The sequence below is a fragment of the Emys orbicularis genome, chromosome 2 (assembly GCF_028017835.1).
Source record: "Emys orbicularis isolate rEmyOrb1 chromosome 2, rEmyOrb1.hap1, whole genome shotgun sequence".
Lineage (NCBI taxonomy): Eukaryota > Metazoa > Chordata > Testudines > Emydidae > Emys > Emys orbicularis.
The window spans coordinates 250,938,159-250,961,008 of NC_088684.1; the positions used below are offsets into that span (position 1 = coordinate 250,938,159).

The 22,850-nt window shown below is 40.9% G+C and overlaps 1 protein-coding gene across 1 annotated transcript in view; it reads right to left on the bottom strand.

Annotated features, from left to right (window-relative positions):
* CASD1 (CAS1 domain containing 1) overlaps positions 1–22,850 on the bottom strand; it is a 59,729-nt gene that overhangs the window by 31,321 nt on the left and 5,558 nt on the right. The window contains exons 2-6 of the mRNA XM_065399108.1: positions 9,599–9,695; positions 8,598–8,718; positions 4,179–4,223; positions 2,532–2,594; positions 1,057–1,101 (exon numbers count right to left, since the gene is read on the bottom strand). Of these exons, the coding sequence (XP_065255180.1) occupies positions 1,057–1,101; positions 2,532–2,594; positions 4,179–4,223; positions 8,598–8,718; positions 9,599–9,695 (371 nt within the window). The remainder of the gene's footprint in view (positions 1–1,056; positions 1,102–2,531; positions 2,595–4,178; positions 4,224–8,597; positions 8,719–9,598; positions 9,696–22,850) is intronic.

Below are 22,850 nucleotides of genomic sequence, written 5' to 3' on the forward strand. Positions count from 1 at the left end.
GAATTGGTGAAAGGTTTCTCAAGGCTTCCCAGGGAAGGGAATTAGCTTTGGGAATGGTGGCAGCGGACCAGATCTAAGCTGGTAGTTAAGCTTAGAAGTCTTCATGCAGGCCCCCACATTTGTACCCTAAAGTTCAAAGTGGGGAAGCAGCCTTGACAGATGTCATTAAAGGTGGGAGATAGTAGGAAGACTAGTCCATTTCCTGAAGTGGTGCTGATACCTGGCATTGGGGGAAGGGCCCTACTCCTCTTCCTACTGGAAGTGGGGAGAGAATGAGGATTAGTCTACACTACCAAGTAAAATGATGTACCTTACGTTGCTCAGGGGTGTGAAAAAGCCACCCCCCTGAGTGACAAGTTACAGTGACCTAAGCACTGTACACACCCACACTATGTCGGTGCCAGACACTCTCCCATCGGCATAGTGCATCTTCACCAGATGCACTACAATGGCGCAGCTGCATCGGTGCTGCTGTGATGATGTAGCATTCTAGTGTAGACTTGCCCTGACGTTCAGATTCCTGAATCAGGATGTCAAAACTCACAGTCTCAGGAAGCACAGATACTTAGGTGGCTCCTGGCAGCAGCAGAAGGGGGTATTCAACAAGTCGACAGAGCACAGAAGAGTTTAAATTAAGTAAGAAGAATGGATTCCTGGAAGGAAAACTTTGCAGACAGGACCATTATCAAGGTCAATATTTTTTTGAAAATAATATTCATTAAAAAGTTGATATTCAGTTGGCCAAATTATTAATACAAATATTTAAAACGTTTATGAAGTACCTTGGCTATCTTCTCATAGGATTTGTTCTACATTTCATCCATGCATCAAGCCAAAACACAATCTTTAACAATGAAACGGTGAGCAAATATTACTCTGATATTTTAAAAAGTATTGGTTATAACAAGAACAAGACCATTGGAATACAAGATTGACGATCAGTGTATGTTTTCCCTTTTGAAATTAAAAGTAACTACTTCCTCTTGTCACTTTTCTAGAAGCATACGTATTCTCCTGTAAATTCACACCAGAATGTCTACTGCATGAAAAGCTTACCGTAGCAGCTCCTGCTACAATTACATGAGGTTTTGCAATAGAACCCTAAAACACAAAGTAAAAGAGTGATCAGTCTTCTAAATATTTTCACAAATCACTAAAAGCGATTATTCAATTTATTGCACAAGTTATTTAACATCTGTGCCTCGATTTTATCACATCTCAGCTGTCTTGTGAGGCTAAAGAATTTGTAAAGCAGTGAGATCCTCAGATGTAAGGTTCTATGTAAGTGCAAAGTATCATTATGTTTCCATATGTTCAAAATCAATTATTGAGTTAGGCAATATTTAAGTTTGCTCTTTAAAAGGTATCCAGGCATCTACTCATGAGATGCTATACATTGCTAAATCACACAAACATGCATTATAGCAGCTGAAATAAATATTCTAGACATGTTTATTGTTATGAAGTGGCCAATGACTGAAGATATTTGTCCATAAAAAAAAGAAATTTGTCTAAATAATTAAGTGATAATCATATTATTATTATTATTATTTGTAATATTGTTGTGCCTAAGAGTCCTATACATGGACAGGACCCCACTACGCTAGGTGCTGTACTAACACAGAACAAAGACAATCCCTGCCCCCAAAGCGTTTACAATCTAAATTTAACACAAGATACAGGTAGAGGCAGAGGGGGTTGCAAGAAAAACAATGAGACAATATTAGTCAGCATGATGGGTAGTGGTCTCTGCACACCAGCAGCCTAACTGTTGTCAAGCGTTTTGTAGCCATCATGGAAAAGGACAATTTTAAAGAAGGTTTTGGAGGAGGATAGAGAGGTAGCTTCACAGATGTTTACAGGGAGTTCCTCCCAAACCTGAAGGGCATCAGGGGAAAAAGCGCAGAGATGTTTGTTTGAAAATTTAACACGTGGGCAGTGGAGACTGGCATAATGAGCCATTATAGAATCATCAAAGGAAGAAACCCAGAAATGGCAACTAGTCTTTAGTAAAAGTCAATTTGTGAACTTGACTAATTATCAAGAGAGATACATGTTCAAGTTGTTATACTTGTTAAGTATAGTAATTTGTTAACCAGCAATTTTAAAGAACACCTGACATGCTGGATAGCATAAAAACAAGAATCATATTAGACAGTAAGTATAACTAGTGCATAATTATAAGATCCAGTGCACCCCTCCAAGTTTGCAAGAGTTCACCAGATATTACAGAGCTGTGGGATTCTTTGGAGACTTTCATTTGAGCTCTAAACTTCTGAGTCCACATTGTGAATTTCTGCAGTTTGTGCTAGCTTGTTCTGTGTGAATACATCCTGTTGATATAATAGATGTAACACTATATCTTTTCAGAGGTCTTAGTGTATAACTTGATCTCAATTTTTTAAATGATTATTCTCCTTTATCTACATCCAGAACTTGTACACAATATGAGTTAAGCACATAGAACAATAGGAGACTAGGTCCCTCAATCTGTTGGTATTTTCTAAAGTCGGTATATTTTTAGAACACACCTCAGTCCAAGATTTGATACGTTGCTTCATAGAGCCATTAATTTCTGGATACCATAGGAAATCCTGTAAAAAAAATGTATTAATACCTGTGAGTAAATTTAAGAATAGCTCATCATTCAGAAAATGCATGTGTATATCAACTGCAAGCAATGCATTTCATACACGGAAAATTACACTGGTCCAAATTTTGCTTCATTTCTTTACTAGATTCATGGACCAATCATAGATGAAAGATCTGATATCTTAATCAGCCAGGAACAAAGGATAAAATAAATGGGAGTTTTGTCATTTACTTCAATGGAGCCAAGATTTCACATAGAATCTAAACCTTTAAACCAGTTGGAAGTGAAGAGTCTCAGTTTTCCAATAATATCAAGGACAGAAACAAATGTTTTAAGGTTTACAAAGGATCACATCAGGGTATTCTAGTTAACTTTTAGCTTCGTTCTCCACAACTTTTAGCAACAGCTATCTTGCAAATCTCTGAACCAGAAAACCAATTTTCTGAAAGCTTAATATTCCAGATTTCAAACTATGTTGAGTCCTAACATTTGGCCCTAGCATTTCACGTTTCTGGCTTCTAAAAATAGAGCAGAGGGAAACAAAAAGGGCTAATGACTTGCACTTTATTAAAATCATTCTCCTCAATAAAAATAAAATCTCTCAATTAATTCCAAAAGATTTATGTAAAACTTTATTTGTACTTCAGCTAATGTTATTCCCTCTCCATTTAAGGCCCAAGCTGCTACTTGACAGCATAAGTAGTTTCTGCTTCCACAATCAAGAGGTCTTCTAAAAAAGTACAGTAGAGACGGTGTCAGATCAAAGGGAAAATACAAAACAAAGAACTGTAAGAAAACGTTACAATGAAGGCAGAAAGACTGGCCTAGCACAAAGTTCTCCTCTCCTGAACACAACACCGACCATCCTTTTTAAATCATAGCTCCCTCCAAAGACCTAAGTAATCCACTCAACATGCACTCTCTTGATGAATTATATGGAAAGGAGTGGGAAGAAAGTAATGCTACTGAGGTCTTTGTAGGAGGAAGACCCCACTCCCAGACCACTGGGGATGCGGAAGGAGAACAGAGTTCTCCTCAAAACCTACCCACAACCCCCAAGTTTTTTTGTGTGTATGTGTGTTTTTAAAAACCTTCTACACTGGTGATGCATCTGGCTCACTCTGTTACTGCAATCAAAGTGGACCCGGGGCAGAGAATTGGTTGGGGCGGCACAGAAAGCTCATCTGCATTTACCACATTCCTTGCTACAAGTATCACAAGCTCCTTCCATTGGAAGGGCCAATTATGAGATCTGATGAAAGGACTAATATTGTATGTCACTACTATTGAGTCCAAAGCTCCTGTAAGATAATGGAAATGATTGGGGAAAAACACACTCCTCAAAGGACCTTACTCAGATTTCACTAAACTTTAAGATACAAATCTTCAGAGGGGGGGGGGGGGGGGGAATCCGATCATAAATGGTGCTGAGCACCTTCAATCCTGATTGACTTCTGTTTAATTTGTGACTGATCAGTATCTCTGAAAAGAGGTCCTTAATTGTTTTCACCAGAAGTATAGGGGGAGCATACAAAAGTATACATTGATTATTATAGCTTGGAGCTTATTACCACAAAAAACTTACCACTTTAATTGATGCAGATTTGTCTTCAAAAAGAATGTTTCCATGCTGCCAAAATAAAAAGCAAGTTAAACTTGTTCTACTGGAAGGTAGCGTATGTTCAAATACTGATCCCTCTCATCTTTAGAGCCCTGCAAATCTGCGGCAATCCTTGGACCATTTTTGTGGATCGGGTGCGGATACAAGTTTTGTATCCACACAGGGCTCTACTCATCTCCCATCTAAGGCCTCATCTACACTAAAAAGTGTTTGCTAGTACAGCTCCTAGAGGAGACAGTTTATACCAGAAAAATAGTTCTTTTGTCTGTACAGCTTATACCACTTCCCAGAGGAAATAAGATATACTAGCAAAAGTTGTTTTTTTGTTGCTGGTGTAACTGATTTTTTCATGCTCCTAACTGATCTAGCTATGCTGGTAAAACTTTGAAATGTAGCCCTGGGAACACCATAGCTTTCTATTACCAAATGATTCAAAAAGTCTGAAATCTTTCCTTTCTAGACATCACTATTTTCCTTAATATTCCTCTCAAAGGACTGAAATAGAAACAAAACATTTTCCTCTCACACTTCCCTGGTCTATACCACTAGTATGCCTACTTTCCTGCTCCCCCTGTACTCTAACAGCTGAACCAATTTTGCTCAAAGTTTCCAGAAAAAAATAAAATCACCACAGGCAGAAATCAAGCCTGGAATATGTAATTCATAATTTACTGACTGAAAACAGGAGATTAGAATGGAATAAGTTAGGCATCCTTAATTACAGTAGACACAAATACTCCTTTAACATTAAACTGAGTTGTATTATTTCAGTTTCAATCCCTGAAACAAAAAGGACAAGTACAATTTCCCTCCACAAACTGAGCTGCGGTACTGTAGACAAATATACCCATTCTTTCTCCATAAGCCAGTGATTCCCCCTACTCAGCCATCCTGAAACTTCTGATATCTTCCAATGTCTGTTAAATGCACTGTCACCCCATCAGTTTCATAAGCATTTGACACAAAGGTCTTCCAGCTCAGAACCAACCTAACTACTCCTCCCCACCAAACTCTCATAAATTGCCAAACCACTCCCCACCTCTGGCAAGTAATCCAACACCAACCCCCAGGCTAGGAAAACTCCGGTTATCCAATCAGCCAAACATCTGGCTTTGACAAGTGAAATTTAATTACATGCTGCCTGCCAGATAGACTGCTATCGTGCATTTAAATACCCTGGTTGTTTTAAATAATTGACAAGTGTGATAAATGAAGGGGAGGGGGGAGCTCTCTTTTATGGACACCCAGCTAGCCAGCAGCTATAAAATCCCTCTTAGTAGCTGTTCTCTAATTGCTCTACCTGTAAAGGGTTAAAAAGTCTAACTGCTATGCATAGGTAAAAGGAAGTGAGTGGACACCTGGCCAAAAGAGCCAATGGGAAGGCTAGAACTTTCTAAAATTGAAAAACGACTCCCCTTTGTCAGTCTGTGGTTGCTCTCCGGGGAGAGGCAGACAGAGCTGCAGTTATGCTGTAAGAAGCTTGGGGCCAGGTATGAAAAATCCTCAATATCATACCTAGAAACTACTCATTTGAACCCCAGGTATGTAAGTAGATCAGGAAATGTCTAGGAAGACGCAATTAGGTTTCTCTCTTTTTATTTATTTATGGCTTAGGGTTAGCACAGAGGAGTCCACAAGTGTTTTTCTTTTGCTTGTAATCTTTAAACTGGACCTCAAGAAAGCTATTCTTGATGCTTAATCCTCATAGTTTTTTTTTTTTTTTTAATCTAGCAAAAGCCTAAATTCCCAGATGTATTTTCTTTCTTTTTTTTTATTAATAAAGTTTACATTTTATAAGAACAGAACTGGATTTTTGTGTCTTAAGAGGTTTGTGAACATGTTGTTTAATTAGCTGGTGGCAACAACTGATTTCCCTTTTTCCCCCTCTCTCAGCTCTTCCCCAGAAGGGTGGGGAGTGAAAGGGCTTGAGTGTACCTCACAGGAAGGAATTCCCAAGTGCGCCTTTCTGGGTTCTCAAAGGGATTCTACACTTGGGTGGTGGCAGCATCTACCACTCCAAGATCAGAGAAAAGCTGTAACCTTGGAAGTTTAATACAAGCCTGGAGTAGTAAGTACACCTCTACCCCGATATAACACTGTCCTTGGGAACCAAAAAAATCTTACCGCGTTATAGGTGAAACTGCGTTATATCGAACTTGCTTTGATCTGCTGGAGCGTGCAGCCCTGCCCCCCAGAGCGCTGTTTTTCCGCGTTATATCCGAATTCATGTTATATCGGGTCGCGTTATATCGGGGTAGAGGTGTATTAATTTTTAGAGTCCTTGATGGCCCCCACCTTCTGCACTGGAAGTGCCAGAATGGGGAATCAGCCTTGACAACAAGTCCGACCTGAAGCTGAATACAAACCCTGAATAGCAGACGAAGTTAATGATTTGGCTGTCTGATAGACTATAGTGATATAGTCTATCTCTGGCTCCACTTAGCAAGCTGTGCTTCACACTTATCTTTAGAAAATGAACACACAACTGTTTTTCAGTGCAATTTACAAGAAAAGCAAGGCAGAAAGCTATTTTTAATTTCAGCCCCAATCAGACTTGTATATCAGTCAACGCATCTAGGATTTCAGTGCAGATTAAATCAGCAATTAACCTTTCAAGAAGTGACTTACAACAAGACTTGAATTAATACTGGCTAAAAGAACAAAACAAAACACTGGCATAGATCAGATTGGCTCCCTCTACTGGTGGCTCATCAGCTTGCTATGAGGAGACCCTGCTATTAGTTCCTTGGGTGTTTTAAGGCTCTGAAGTCTGAACAAAGCCCACTGTCCCTGTCTTTGGGTCCCTAGGGACATCTCTGGAGCACAGATCTTCTGTCTAGGCTGCAACCATGTGGCCCAGCTTCCTAGCCCCTCTGGTCTCACTGCTGACTCCTGAGCTCCCCCCGCCCCCAAGCTTAAACACACCCTTTCCCAGAACTCCAAAGGTGTAAGCATTCTAGTTTCCCCTCTTCAAAGGGCCACATGGTAGGTGTAACATATAACACAGATACTACCATGTTATTGCTCTTTACTTAAAAATGACAAATACATAGAGGGTATAGATCAGGGGTCGGCAACGTTTGGCACACGGCTCGCCAGGGTAAACTTGCCAGGGCCGGGCCAGTTTATTTACCTGCTGACGTGGCAGGTTCGGCCGATCACGGCCCCCACTCGCCGCGGTTCGCCGTCCCGGGCCAATGGGGGCGGCGAGAAGCGGCACGGGCGAGGGATGTGCTCGCCGCGGTTTCCCGCCGCTCCCATTGGCCCGGGATGGCGAACCGCGGCCAGTGGGGGCAGCGATCGGCCGAACCTGCCACATCAGCAGGTAAATAAACTGGCCCGGCCCACCAGGGTGCTTACCCTGGCGAGCCGCGTGCCAAACGTTGCCGACCCCTGGTATAGATCATATAGAAAACAACACACATCCTGAACACAATGCCCCTCACTGTAGCTCACTCTTCCCTTGGAGGACCATCTATGTTCAGATAGGTAGATGGACAGGAGGAACCTGCCTCAACCTCATCCAGTTCTTGCAGCAGTCTCCCGCATCTTAAACTGGTGAAAAATTACCAAAGAACTCCCAACAGAGCAGCTTTTGTAACCTTCCAGTCCCTCTGTCAGGTGATCTCCTGATCAGCCTCCTCAGGTGACCAGAGCCCAATACTAGATGACTTTGTTACCAAGTGACCCCTCCCCATCTAGCCAATTCTTGGGGTAGACATTATCTTACTGTCTAGGATGTTTGTACTTGAATAGAGGACCATACCAATTTAACAACTGTCTATTGTCAATCCTGCATCACTATGCCTTGGCATTTCAGTCCAATATGGAGGTAAAGAGATCACTGAGAAGGCACCTTGTCCCCACAATCAAAACAGAGTTTGCAGCTTGGTAAAGATACATATAGAGAGAGTTCATAATCACACAGAGAATTCATAAATTGTACAGATTGTACAGATTTCCGAGTCATCACACACTGTGACAGCCATATTTTCTCATCAGAAAAACAAATCTCACTTAGTTGCCATTGGACAAGCCACTTTAGTTGAACAGCCTAGGAAAGAAAACTATCATCTGCTGAACCCTCCCCCTGCAAACTTCCCACTTCACTTCTCAGGATGCCAAACATTCCTGTTATCACCCTCTGACAATTGCTTGGGCCCAATCTCTCTATCAAGTGCTTGATTTGTTTCTCTGCAGAACTATGCTACATGGTTCCCTTTCCTGAATGTTAGGATAGCAAGTAGTATTATTTCCCAACAAATGCTCATTCCAGACATCAAAGTCCTTAGAAAAAACCCAGTTTCAGGTGTTTTCAACCTGGAAATTAAGTAAAGTTTTAACAGTTAAGTGACAAATTGGTGGGGAAAAAGACAGTCTTACCTTGTTTCCTTCTTCCTTGACTTGAGGATTTATGAGTTTTACAAAAGAATAAAACAACTGGCGAATTCTGGAATCTCCTATAAATGCAATATGTTTGTCTAGGAGGCAGTTTTTTGCTTCACTGCAAAAAGAAACAGCATTACAAAATTAACATATTACATTATTTAAGGAATCAATTTAATGAAGGATATTGACAATTCCTTAAAGGAAACCTTGAATGTTATACAGAAAATTCTAAACATTACATCTAACTCTTAAGAAGGGTAAATTGGTTTTTTTTTTAAAAATACTGAATGCATTACATATAACAAGGGATAAGTATGAAATAAGGAGCCACCCTGATTATTTGATTACACAAATTACTGTAGGCGTGAAAGGACTCTCTTTCCCATTGGGTTGTGCTAAAAAAAATCAAAAAGACTGAGAAGTTGTATAACTTTATTAAGTAACAGTATAATTTAGAGTGATAAAGGTATCTGTCATGGTTTCTATATTAAGTGAATGAAGAGAAAAGTGATAGTACATTTTCTTATTAAAAAATTCTAAAAAAGGAATATACATTAACTATTTGGGATATTATAACTAAGAATCGTATTTTACCTTTAAATCACAATTTGAAACCATATAAAAAACATGTGATACACCTTGAACTATCTTTAAATTCTTCATAATAAACAAAATGTGCAGTATAAATTATTACTACTACTCTTTATCTATTTATATTTAGTAGCACAATCCTATTATGATGCTTAGCACTCTAGACATATAATGAAAAGAATATCTGCCACAAAGGACTTATACTAAGGGCCCTTTTCTGATCTCTGATAAATTATGTATTTCACTGTAACCCATTTAAAAACAATCAGATGCAAGCATGAAGACAGTCAAAAGAGAAGAGGCTATAGGGACTGAAAAGACTGCAGTCCAGTAAACAGATTTCTTACTACCTTCCCCTGTAGAGAACAGAATAAAAATAAAAGAATGTAAGGTGATATCCTTACCTATTTTTATATTTATGCATCATACAACTGTGGGGCTGCCATACTTTTCCCCCAAGAAATCTCCCACTGGAGAGAAGATATTCACATGTATCATCACCTTAAAAAAATTACATTAGAATTAGAATCCAACTACAAAATGTATCATGCAATATCTTAACCACCAACTACTTTATTTTTTTAAAAATAAATAATTGAAGTTTGAACCACAAAAAGATAAGAAATCATTAGCACTAACTAGAGCCAAGTATACTGTAAGGAGGTCCCGCACAAACTTCTCCATGTAATTTTGCCATTTATTGCACCTAACTTCTGTCTGAAAACATTCCTCTGTCCGCAGCCAAATGGTGATGATTGCATAATTTCTACTAAGGAGCAGGTTGTGACCTGAACTAGAATAATACTTGGGCCTCCAGAATTAAAAGAACAGAGCATCAATCTACTGCGCCACCTATCATCCTACAATTATAATATAAGGTGAAGTGGTTAACGTACTAGTACCCTAATGTAATGCTCTTCTGTAAAGATTTAGCATATACTTTAAGCATTTTATATAGAATCTAAGTCTAAAAAAGAAATGTGAAGGATTATCTGTTCGTATCTGCTTGCTTAAAATGTAATTACTGTACCACCTTAAAGCAGGTGGAATTATATCTCTGTTTCAGCAGAAAGAGGTTTGCATAGGAATTCTCTGTAGCCTCTGATTCTGCATGCAGTCAGCTCCTTCAGTCTAAAAGTTGCAAACTAAGGGTCAGCTACAGAGATGGTGATTTTTTTCTTCAAGCTCAAGTAAATGAACATCTTAGGTATGAAACCAATAAATAAGGCCTCTTTAAAATTGTTATGAATACCTGGGCCTGAAGAAAAGGGAAAGATTTTGCTGCTGTTGCCAAGATATTTTTCCAATGAATCAATATTGAAAAAGTTACAAGTAGTTCTGAACTTTCTCCCCCAAAAGAAAAAATAAATGATATTCATGGGCACTAGACCTTCAACCAGAAGGATTCCAAAGTGCTTTACAAACTATTTAGGAATCACTGGTTTATAGTCAGCTATAAGGTAAAATGCACCCGCTGTTTAGCGGTTCACAGCAACATTATACAGTAGAAAAATGTAGTTATCTGAACTGAAATTTGTTCTGGACATCAGGATTAGCCATCTTAGTCTTGAGAAGACTACGACGAGATTTTTGGTTATCATTAGCCTAAACCTCAATTGTGCATCTGATCCAAAAGAGGACACCAACTGTAGTGTCCCCAAACGCAAAGAGAAGGCTACCTAATGAATCACCACCATTTCATGAAGAACCTAGGATTTCTTTGGAGGTGTTCTAAGTACTGACCCAGCCAAATCCTGCTTAGCTTGAAAAGTATGACGAGATTGCAGCCTCTGCAGTAACTAACAAAATTCTCACATATGTACACCACACTTTGTTCTAATAGCTTAAACCTTAGACTTGGGTTCACAGTATGGAAAAATCATATAGAATTTTTATGTGGAGAGCAGAGTTTCAGCAAAGCAAACTGAACACTAGTTTCTTATAGCATGGCACTAGAGAGAAGAAAACTAGAGGGGATATTTATTACAGTAATTTTCTATAACTAAGTTTCAGGAAAATCTGTAGGCAAGAGATAGTGTGTGCTGAAATTGCTTAATATGATCTTAAACACAGATCACTTGAGGATCTGCACTGACAAGAGGCAGTGGAAGAGGAAGGAAGAAATAAGCACACTGAATAAAGAAAGGCTATTTTCTTGTCAGAGTATTTTACTCAGATAGCAGCAGATTCACATGGCTATGATGTAGCTGTGGTGGCATACAGAATGGACGCATTTCCTTTTCCTCTCCTGACTAATTTTCATTAGACAGAATTGCTCAGGGTTTGTTTTTAATTTGATATACCTTCCCCAACCTCTATCTTCAGTTTTCTAAGTATAACTTCGAGACAACAACTCATTGGTCCCAATATAGGGTAGTGTTGCTATCACAGAATAGCTTCATGTATTTCAGTGTTGGGTGAACATATATTAATAAAAAAATGAATAAATAATTAAAATGGACAGTGTATATGAAAGGAGTCTAACTTACATCCCTCCACCCTGAAAATACAGTAGGGTTTTCACAGAATAGCTCTTCTACCTCAAAAATGAATAGTTAAGGCATGCAGTTAAATGATGACTCATGCTATACATTTCTTCTCTTATCCTATGCAAGTTATATCTCCCACCCAATCTAAACTATGCCCCCTTTTGTTCTGAAATAATATACTGCTGGATATTCTTCGGAAAAATAATATGCCACTTAATTAAAGCTAAAAAACAAAAAACAAAACAAAAAAACACTTTTGCATTATATTTCCTAGTTGTTGGGAAAACATGAAATATTTCCAACCTTACTGGTCTTCTAATTAAAAAAAAAATAATTTTTTTTTTTTAATTTAGTATTAACGATACTCTTGATATATCTATAAATATGTAAAGGCTATATGACATACAAATTGTAAAAAACATATTTAAGATGCAGAATAATAAAGGAATACAAAAGGACAGAGAAACCTTTTGATTGAACAAAAACATTTATTAAATTACATTGATCAACTAATAAAATTCTCAGTATATGCACTCTCACATTAGTACAGCCATGACAAAATAAGTGAATTCCTATGAAAGGAAAAACAAAATTTAAAGTATCAAAGAAAAAGCTCATATGGGCGAATTCAGCTACAAATGGAAAATTATTTCCTTGTACCATGAGTTCAAATCATAAGCTCCCACATACCGATTCACAATATTAAATAGGTAACAAAATGAATTAATGTCTACTTGCTTTAGACGGGAAAAATCACATAATAGCTCAGTCCCAAACATTTTGCTATATACTCTGTCATAAATATCACAATATTTCCTGCAAAATGTGAAATCTACAAATGTCACTAATATGCTTTTTTTGCAGTGTAGCAACATTGGTCCCAGAATAAGAGAGAAAGAGGGAGAAAAAGAAAAGGTTGGTGAAGTAACATTGTTTATTGGACCAATTTATTCTGCTGGTGGAAGGGACAAGCTTTTGAGCTTCACAGGGCTCTCCTTCAGATCTCAGGTGTTTCCAGGAGCCTTCTTATGTGGGGAGTGAAGAACCACAGATGATGTCACTCCCTGCCTTATATAGCTTTTGCATATGGCAGGAACCCTTTGTTCCAAAGCTTGGTTCCCAGACCAGTCTGTGGAAAAATACTGACATCCCAAGATGGAGTCCAGCATCATGTGGCCTGGTCACATGTCCTTGTAGAGTCATAGTAGCCATCACTCAAGGGCTGTCTGTAGTGTTCTCAGGAAGGCTCACCAGGTGGTAGATAAGCTTCTCCTATGGCCTATTGTTCTCCCTAATGGCTCATTGCCCTGAATAGGCCCTTCACAACCACTTACCTAGACTGAAAGCATCTGTCTAGTGGGTGTTACCCAGGTGTAACTACATTTGAAATACATATACACAGTCAATATTCATATATTCAGATACAAAAATGATACATGCATAGATAGGATAATCATATTAAGCTAATCATAACTTTTCCAATGACACCTCACATGACTTATCTTGCATAAAATTTCATCGTAATTATGCTATAACCATATCATATCATCACTATGAAGAATATGGGGTGCAGTGGCACACCATTTTTGAAACTGATTATGGTGTCCACGGAATGGATGCTGCTATGGGTATATTCTAGAGAGTCTGAGAGAGGGGTTGTAGTTGTTTAAAATTTGTGGTGGAAATCTGTAAGGGAGCTTAGGTCATCTGTCCAAAAGACGAAAATATTGTCTATGTATCTCAAGTATATCATTGATTCTGTGGTGCATTTTTCCAGAAATTCTTCCTCAAGGTGGCCCCTGAAGAGATTGACACACTGGGGAGCCATCCTAACACCCATGGTTGTTCCCATAGTTTGGGCAAAGCATTTGTTATTAAATGTGAAGTTGTTGTGGCAGAGGATGAAATGGATGAGTTTGGCAATGCGTTTAGGGTGGATTTCAGAGCACTGTACATTGCAATTATCATAAATATTCCTACAAAGAATTGAACTTTGTAGACACTGAAAACTAATGGGAGATACATCATGAATACGTAAAAAAACAATTGTTAAAGTTTTTCTGCTTTTGTATTACTAAGTGTGTGCATTTTTCCCAGCCTGCTCTAAACACAGTCCACACACACACACACTTTATAGCATTTGGTTTTATTAAACAGAAATTTAAACACAAGGTAAAAAGCTCAACTCATGCCTTCTTTCAAGGCGTGGCTGCTCCTAAGGTTCCTATAGTTTATCAGATGTAGGTGGTTCAGATAAACCACCTGCACCACTGATTCAGTAAAACTCAACATCCCCCAGCAGAGTGCATTCACAGATAAATGCATGAGCTTGTGACATTGAGGAATCCAGCCAGAAATCCTTGCTGTCAGTCTTTCATCACTCACTATTGATCCACCTGATTTACACCTAGTTTAGTGGTATGTATCTTAACTCTGTATTTCCTGGTTTTCAGAGGTTTGAATGCAGCTGAACTCAACATTCTATTATTTGTATTTATTATTTGTATTAACATAGCACCTAGAAGCCCTAGTCATGGACCAGGAGCTCATTCTGCTAGGCACTGTACAAATACAGAACAAAAAGATAGAATGTAAGCTTTTTATGTAAGGGACTACGTATGAGACAAGAGACAACAGATGGATACATATAGGCAGATGAGTAAAAGGACACGAGACAATATTTGGTTAACATGACAGACGGTGGTCCCAGCACACTGGCACCCTAACCAATGTCATGTGTTTTTTGTAGGCACTGTGGCAAAGGAGAGTTCTGAGAAGGTTTTGGAAGGAGAATAATGAATTAGTTGTGCAGATATTTATGGGGAGTACTTCCCAAGCGTGAGGAATAGCATGGGAGAAAGCACAGAGGCATTTGTTTGAAAATGTAACCAAGCATCTGATGTAGGCTGGCAGAACGGGCCCAGAAAAGCATGAGTCAGATTCACAACATTAACTCTCCATAAAAAAAGGTTTGGGGCAGTTAATAATGCATGTTTTTTTTAACAAAACAAAACAAAAACAAAAAACTCAGCACTTCCATGTTCCACAGATCAGCTATTTCCATTCACTGACTCTCACTCCTGGGCAATGATTAAACTGGTCACAGAAGGCACTGGATGGATGTTAGTCCTTTCAATGAGTCCCTGTATCATCTGTTCATCCCTCATCTCTCTGTTGGTACAGCACAGCCCAGTCCTCCCGCCCCAACCCTCCTCCCCATGGAGGGGTAGGCATCAGTGGAGGCCCTACTGATTGAGGAACTGGACAGAGGATGAAGAAACAGTGTAGGGACTAAGAGTCAGTGGGGCATGTTTTAAAGTGGGGACAGAAATGCAGGGTATGGATGTGGGTGGTTTAAGCCAGTTAGAGTAGTTTAGGGGTGTGCTGGACCCTCAGCAGTTGTGCCACAGTGCAACCCTAAAGGATGAAGCATGGCAACGGCAAGAGCTCTCCCAACCCCCCACACTCCCTGCACTGCTCCAATACCCCATATTCCTTAGATTTGCGCACACACACACACACACAAAAGATATAAAAATCTGAAAATGTTATGAGCAACTCATGTTAACTGATGCACAACATCCCTAACCCCTTGAAAAATAACCCAACTAGCTTTTCTTTGTTCACAATCACTCCTATTGTTCAGGAAACAGCCAAAGACCAAAATGCCATATCCTAAGTGCTTATTAGCCTTTCATCTTCCCTCTATTTAATTAATGCTCGTTTCCTTCACAGTACGTATTTCTACTTTAGAGCACTTAAAAATGTCGGCTCTAAAACCAGAAGCTTTGGTCTAGGGGCAAAACTTCCAAAAACAGCCCCAGCAGAATGCAGGAAGAAAGCAGCTAATGTGCATAACACAAATTTCTTTGAAAACTGCTCAGGGTAGGGCTGAAACTCAGAATGTATGCATATGCTCAGGTTCAATGACCAGAGCATGTCACCTTGAGCTACCCAGTTACTATGACAACAGAGCCCTAGCTTCAACAGATGCCTAGACTTGCTACATAAACACAATTCACTCTCTTTGGTTCATTAGTTAGGGTCAACCCAATCTGGAGTAGTAAACTTAATTTTCCAATAACTTCTTTAATTTTGCTCCCCCCCCCCAGAAGGGGGGAGGGGGAAAGAGGGACAGTGGATACCGTACAGCGCTGAGATAAATCCTGAGCATGTAAGATCAGTTCAGGGAAGATAAGCTCCATAGTTTGAGCTCCAGGTGTTGACAAGTAAATGTTTTAAGAACCAAGTGATTTTGTAAACATGTGTGGGGGGGGGGGGGGGAAGAGAAGGAGGGACAGTATTTGTGCAATCCCTTGCTCAAATGACTCCAAATTTGGACCACTACCCCTGCCTCACAACCCCAAAATGAACAACGATTTTTAAGGCAATTGAGTCAGCACCTGGATTTTAGGACATGTCTACACTGCAATCAGGAAGTGTGATTGCAGCACGCGTAGGCATAAGCAGACTAGCTCACTAAGGGTATGTCTACACTACGAAATTAGGTCGATTTAATAGAAGTCGGTTTTTTAGAAATCGATTTGATACAGTTGATTGTGTGTGTCCCCACTAAGTGCATTAAGTCAGCGGTGTGCGTACAAAGTACCGAGGCTAGCGTCGACTTTCGGAGCATTGCACTGTGGTAGCTATCCCACAGTTCCCGCAGTCTCTGCTGCCCACTGGAATTCTGGCTTGAGCCCCCAATGCCTGATGGAGCAAAAACATTGTCACGGGTGGCTCTGGGTGCGTGTCGTCAGGCCCCCCCTCCCTCCGTGAAAGCAACGGCAAAAAAATGTTTCTCGCCTTTTTTCCTGGGTTACCCCTGCAGACAACATACCACGGCAGGCATGGAACCCGCTCAGCTCACTGTCACGGTATGTCTCCTGGGTGCTGCTGGCAGATGCGGTACTGCAGTGCTACAGAGCAGTATCCCCTTGCCTTGCCTTGAGGACGGCAGACGGTGCAATACAACTGCTATCCGTCATCGTCCCCCCCGTGGGTGCTCCTGGCCGACCTTGGTTAGGTTGGTCGGGGGCGCCTGGGCAGACATTATTTCAAATTTGGTGACAATATATACCTCCAGACCAGTGGCACCGCTATGGGCACCCGCATGGCCCCACAATATGCCAACATCTTTATGGCTGACCTGGAACAACGCTTCCTCAGCTCTCGTCCACTCACGCCCCTTCTCTACCTACGCTACATTGATGACATCTTCATCATCTGGACCCATGGGAAGGAGACCCTGGAAGAATTCCACCATGATTTCAACAGCTTCCACCCCACCATCAACCTCAGCGTGGACCAATCTACACGGGAGGTCCACTTCCTGGACACCACAGTACAAATAAGCAATGGCCACGTTAACACCACCCTATACCGAAAACCCACCGACCGCTATGCCTACCTTCATGCCTCCAGCTTCCACCCCGGACACACCACACGATCCATCGTCTACAGCCAAGCACTGAGGTACAACCGCATCTGCGCCAACCCCTCAGACAGAGACCAACACCTACAAGATCTTCACCAAGCATTCTCAAAACTACGATACCCACACAAGGAAATAAAGAAACAAATCAACAGAGCCAGACGTGGACCCAGAAGCCTCCTGCTACAAGACAGGCCCAAAAAAGAAACCAACAGAACTCCACTGGCCATCACCTACAGTCCTCAGCTTAAACCTCTCCAACGCATCATCAGTGATCTACAACCCATCCTGGACAATGATCCCTCACTTTCACAGACCTTGGGAGGCAGGCCAGTCCTCGCCCACAGACAACCCGCCAACCTTAAGCATATTCTCACCAGCAACCACACACCGCACCATAACAACTCTAACTCAGGAACCAACCCATGCAACAAACCTCGATGCCAACTCTGCCCACATATCTACACCAGCAACACCATCACAGGACCTAACCAGATCAGCTACAACATCACCGGCTCATTCACCTGCACGTCCATCAATGTTATATATGCCATCATGTGCCAGCAATGCCCCTCTGCTATGTACATTGGCCAAACTGGACAGTCACTACGCAAGAGGATAAATGGACACAAGTCAGATATCAGGAATGGCAATATACAAAAACCTGTAGGCGAACACTTCAACTTCCCTGGCCACACAATAGCAGATGTTAAGGTAGCCATCTTATAGCAACAAAACTTCAGGACCAGACTCCAAAGAGAAACTGCTGAGCTCCAGTTCATTTGCAAATTTGACACCATCAGATCAGGATTAAACAAAGACTGTGAATGGCTATCCAACTACAGAAGCAGTTTCTCCTCCCTTGGTGTTCACACCTCTACTGCTAGCAGAGCACCTCACCCTCCCTGATTGAACTAACCTCGTTATCTCCATACTGATTTATACCTGCCTCTGGAGATTTCCATTACTTGCATCTGAAGAAGTGAGGTTCTTACCCACGAAAGCTTATGCTCCCAATACTTCTGTTAGTCTTAAAGGTGCCACAGGACCCTCTGTTGCTTTGGGCAGACATGGGTGCTCCTGGCCAGCCTCGGTGAGGTCGGTCGGGGACGCATGGACAAAAATGGGAATAACTCCAGGTCATTCTCTTCTTTAAGTTTCGTCTAATGGAGATTCAGTCCTGCCTGGAATATCATGCCAGCTGGAGGCTTCTACCTCAGGCTGCTCTCCCAGTCAGCAGCACCACGCGGTCACACCTATCCCAGCCTACCCCTTGCTCCCATGGCTCATGAAGCTTGGACAGTAGTAAGGAGCAGTTCAACTATAGGCTGAGCAAGTGCAGAATGGTGGTAGAATGTGCCTTTGGACATTTAAAAGCTCGCTGGTGCAGTTTACTGACTCAGTTAGACCTCAGCGAAACCAATATTCCCATTGTTATTACTGCTTGTTGTGTGCTCCACAATATCTGTGAGAGTAAGGGGAAGACGTTTATGGCAGGGTGGGAGGTTGAGGCAAATCGCCTGGCCGCTGATTACGTGCAGCCAGACACCAGGGCGGTTAGAAGAGCACAGCAGGGCGCACTGCGCATCAGAGAAGCTTTGAAAACCAGTTTCATGACTGGCCAGGCTATGGTGTGAAAGTTCGGTTTGTTTCTCCTTGATGAAATCCCGCCCCCTTGGTTCACCCTACTTCCCTGTAAGCCAACCGCCTTCCCCCTTCCCTTTGATCTCTGCTTGCAGAGGCAATAAAGTCATTGTTGTTTCAAATTCATGCATTCTTTATTAATTTGTCACACAAATGGGGCGATAACTGCCAAGGTAGCCCGGGAGGGGTAGGGGAGGAGGGAAGCACAGGGGTGGGGTAGTTGTAGGGGCACCCCCTAGAATGGCACGCAGCTCATCATAGAAGCGGCATGTCTGGGGCTCTGACCGGACTGGCCGTTTGCCTCTCTGGTTCTTTGGTAGGCTTCACGCGGCACTGCTGCGGGTCCCTGTTATAACCTCTGTCCTTCATGCCCTTGGAGATTTTTTCAAATATTCTGGCATTTCGTCTTTTGGAATGGAGTTCGGATAGCACGGATTCATCTCCCCATACAGCGATCAGATGCAGTACCTCCCGTTCGGTCCATGCTGGAGCTCTTTTGCAATTCTGGGACTCCATGGTCCCCTGTGCTAATGAGCTCTGCATGGTCACCTGTGCTGTTGATCAGCTCTCTACGCTTGCCAAACAGGAAATTAAATTCAAAAGTTCGCGGGGCTTTTCCTGTCTACCTGGCCAGTACATCTGAGGTGAGAGTGCTGTCCAGAGCGGTCACAATGGAGCACTCTGGGATAGCTCCCAGAGGCCAATACTGTCGAATTGCGTCCACACTACCCCAAATTCGACCCAGCAGGATCGATTTCCGCACTAATCCCCTTGTTGGGGAGGAGTACAGAAATTGATTTTAAGAGCCCTTTAAAAGTCGACAAAAATGGCTTCGTCGTGTGGACGGGTGCAGGGTTAAATCGATCTAACGCTGCTAAATTCGACCTAAACTTGTAGTGTAGACCAGGGCTAAGAATAGCAGTGTAGCCACAACAGAACAGGCAGCAGCATGGGTTATCCCCCTGAGTACACACCCAGGGTCCCAGGTGGAATTAGACTTGAATGGCTAGACTACACTGCTATTTTTAGTGAGCTAACTAGATCACGACTAGGTTGCCTATGCCTATACATGCTACGATCACACCTCCTGACTGCAGAGTAGACCTACCCATAGAGCACTGAACAGTAGGCGATTCTAAGGCCAGGTCTACAATACAAACTTACATTGGTGTCATTACATTGCTCGGGGGTGTGAAAAATCCACACCTGAGTGACCTAGTTATATTGACATAATCCCCACTGTAGACAGCGCTACGTCGACAGGATAGCGTCTCCTGTTGACACAGCTGTCGCCTCTGGCAGAGGTGGATTAACTATGCCAACAAGAGAAGCTCTCCCACTGGCATAGTAGAGTCTTCACTAAAGCACTACAGCAGCGCAGCTGCAGCTTTTTAAGTGTAGACCTGCCCTGAGCCTTAACTATAACAAAGCTGAGACAACACTATTATTATGAGCAACTGTAACAATCTCCGCTCTCACACACCATGCATCACCAATAGGATGAATCTCAAATACTCATCAATCCCAAGAGTACATCCACACAAAAAATAATCCTTTTAACACACGGATAATTTCAGACCATGGGATTACACCTTCAACATACACTAGCAACAGCTGGGTTTGGATGTTTTAGCTCCTTAGGTCAGCAAGACAGCATGTTCCACGGGATCACTAGAAGTGTTCCCAACATCTGATGTCTATCTTCTATCATTAGACATAAGAACTTCTGTTAACATGTAACAACAGAAGATCTTTTGGAGAGATGGGAGAGTTTGGAGTGGGGGGGCGGGGAGAGAGTGATAAGTGAGGAAGCAAAAAGTGACATATTAGTGAAGGAAAGGGTATGAATAGGGTAGAAAAGGAAAGAACATGGATCAAAATGAGGAGAGAAAATAAGCAGAGTCAGACCACCATAAATTGTGTCTCCAAGAAAAGTCAATATAGGCATTAGGAAGCGCTAGGAACAACAGAAGACGGATGAATCACTTGACTAACAAAACAAACAGGCCATGATACTTTCTTAAAAAAAAACAAAAACAAAAAAACCTACCCTATCTCTGACCATTATTGAGAGCAATTCCTTTTACGTGATAATGAGAAGAACCCTAAAAAGTGCCCCAGTATAGCTAAAATGTAGGAAGTTATTATTCTTTGTTCCCCTCATGTTTTATTTGAAATAGCAAAAACAATAAATTAAGTTTAATATTCATGAAATGTCAAACACACATACTGTAGTAATTGATAGAGAACATAATTTAATTCTATTTTGTTAGTTATTCCTTCTATATAGCTTTCTACTGAATTCATGGAATAACAGTCTCCATCCAATGACAAAAACAACACAATCTCATAATAAACAAACTCTGAATCCGAATGGACAAAGCATCTTCCTTATTTTCAGATATATGAATTACAACCGTGATAAATATTTTGTTAAGTACTATTTAAAGTTATTTTACATTTAACTGCAGAATATTTGGTGATCCATTTAATAAAGAAAAAATGCAAAATTATAAATAAAAACCTATCCCCAATAGGATTTCAACACCATAGCTTTGACATATATATTACTAAGATGACAAAATACACCATACTAATGCTAAGATTTGTGACATTTTATAAACAATTAGGCAAGTGAATACTCTGGAGGATGTATAGATAGGTTAAAGCTAGTTTTCATACAATTTTGCATAAAGACAGTTTCTATATCAAAGCTTATAATTAAGTTCTATGTATCCACATCTCTCATCATTAGCAGTTAATTTGAAAGCTGTATCAAATTTTAGTTTGTCTCTTTATAAGTAGGAAAGCTTCCCTTGCCTCCACGTACAGGCCACAGTCCTGCACTTACATGATCATTTTTACACTAGTGGATAGTCTCACTGAATGTAATAGATTACTTAGGGCACGTCTTCACTGGCCACGTTAAAGCGCTGCCGCGGCTTGTGTAGTCGTGGCATAGTGCTGGGAGAGAGCTCCACAAGGGGTGTAGCTCCCAGCGCTGGTACCCTATGAGCGCAGCTCTCAGCGCTAGTGCACTGTCTACGCTGGCACTTTACAGCACTGAAATTTGCAGCGCTCAGGGGTATGTTTTTTCACACCCCTGAGCGAGAAAGTTGCAGCGCTGTAAAGTGCCAATGTAGACAAGCCCTTACATCTGTAAGATTCCTCCCATGTGCAGTTGCAGGATTAGGGCCAAAATTAGCCAGTAAGACCTACAATTTCCCATCATTCTCCTACTAACTTTTCTTCCAAACATGCAATAAGAGCAATTTTACCATGTTTCAATAGAAAACAAAATCTAATAAAAAACATTTAGCAAGTACAACATCTCCTCAGTCAAAAGCAGAAAAAGACCATTGAGGCAATAAAAGCTAAAGTAAACATTTACACACATGCTTTACTCATGTGAGTAGTCACGTATTTCTGCAGACTAAGGCAGTAGTTCGTAATCAGGGGTATGCGTACCCGTGGTGGTACACAGAAGTCTTCCAGGGGGTACATCAACTCATCTAGACATTTGTCTAGTTTTACAACAGGTTGCATAAAAAGCACTAGCAAAGTCAGTACAAACTAAAATTTCATACAGACAATGGCGTTTTATATTGCTCTACATACTATACACTTAAATGTAAGTACAATATTTATATTCCAATTGATATATTTTATAATTCTATGGTAAAACTGAGAAAGTAAGCGATTTTTCAGTAATGGTGTGTTGTGATACTTTTGTATGTCTGATTTTGCAAGCAAGTAGTTTTTAAGTGGGGTGAAACTTGGGGTACGCAAGACAAATCAGACTCCTGAAAGGGGTACAGTAGTCTGGAAAGATTGAGAGCCACTGGACTAAGGGACAAGGGTGAAAGGACAGGTTAGCCACCAAAAAGTTACATAGTATCCAATTACTAGTTAAAAAACATTAAAATTATACTAACCTCCATTCCCCTGCCTATTTGGAGACCATGATATTGTTTAGTAGTAGTGATCATTATACATTATAATTTCCCCCATCTTCATATGTCTTTACCCATTTTTAGGATTGCCCACTTTTTCATATGCTTTTCTAGTGACTGGCTATTGCCTTTCTTG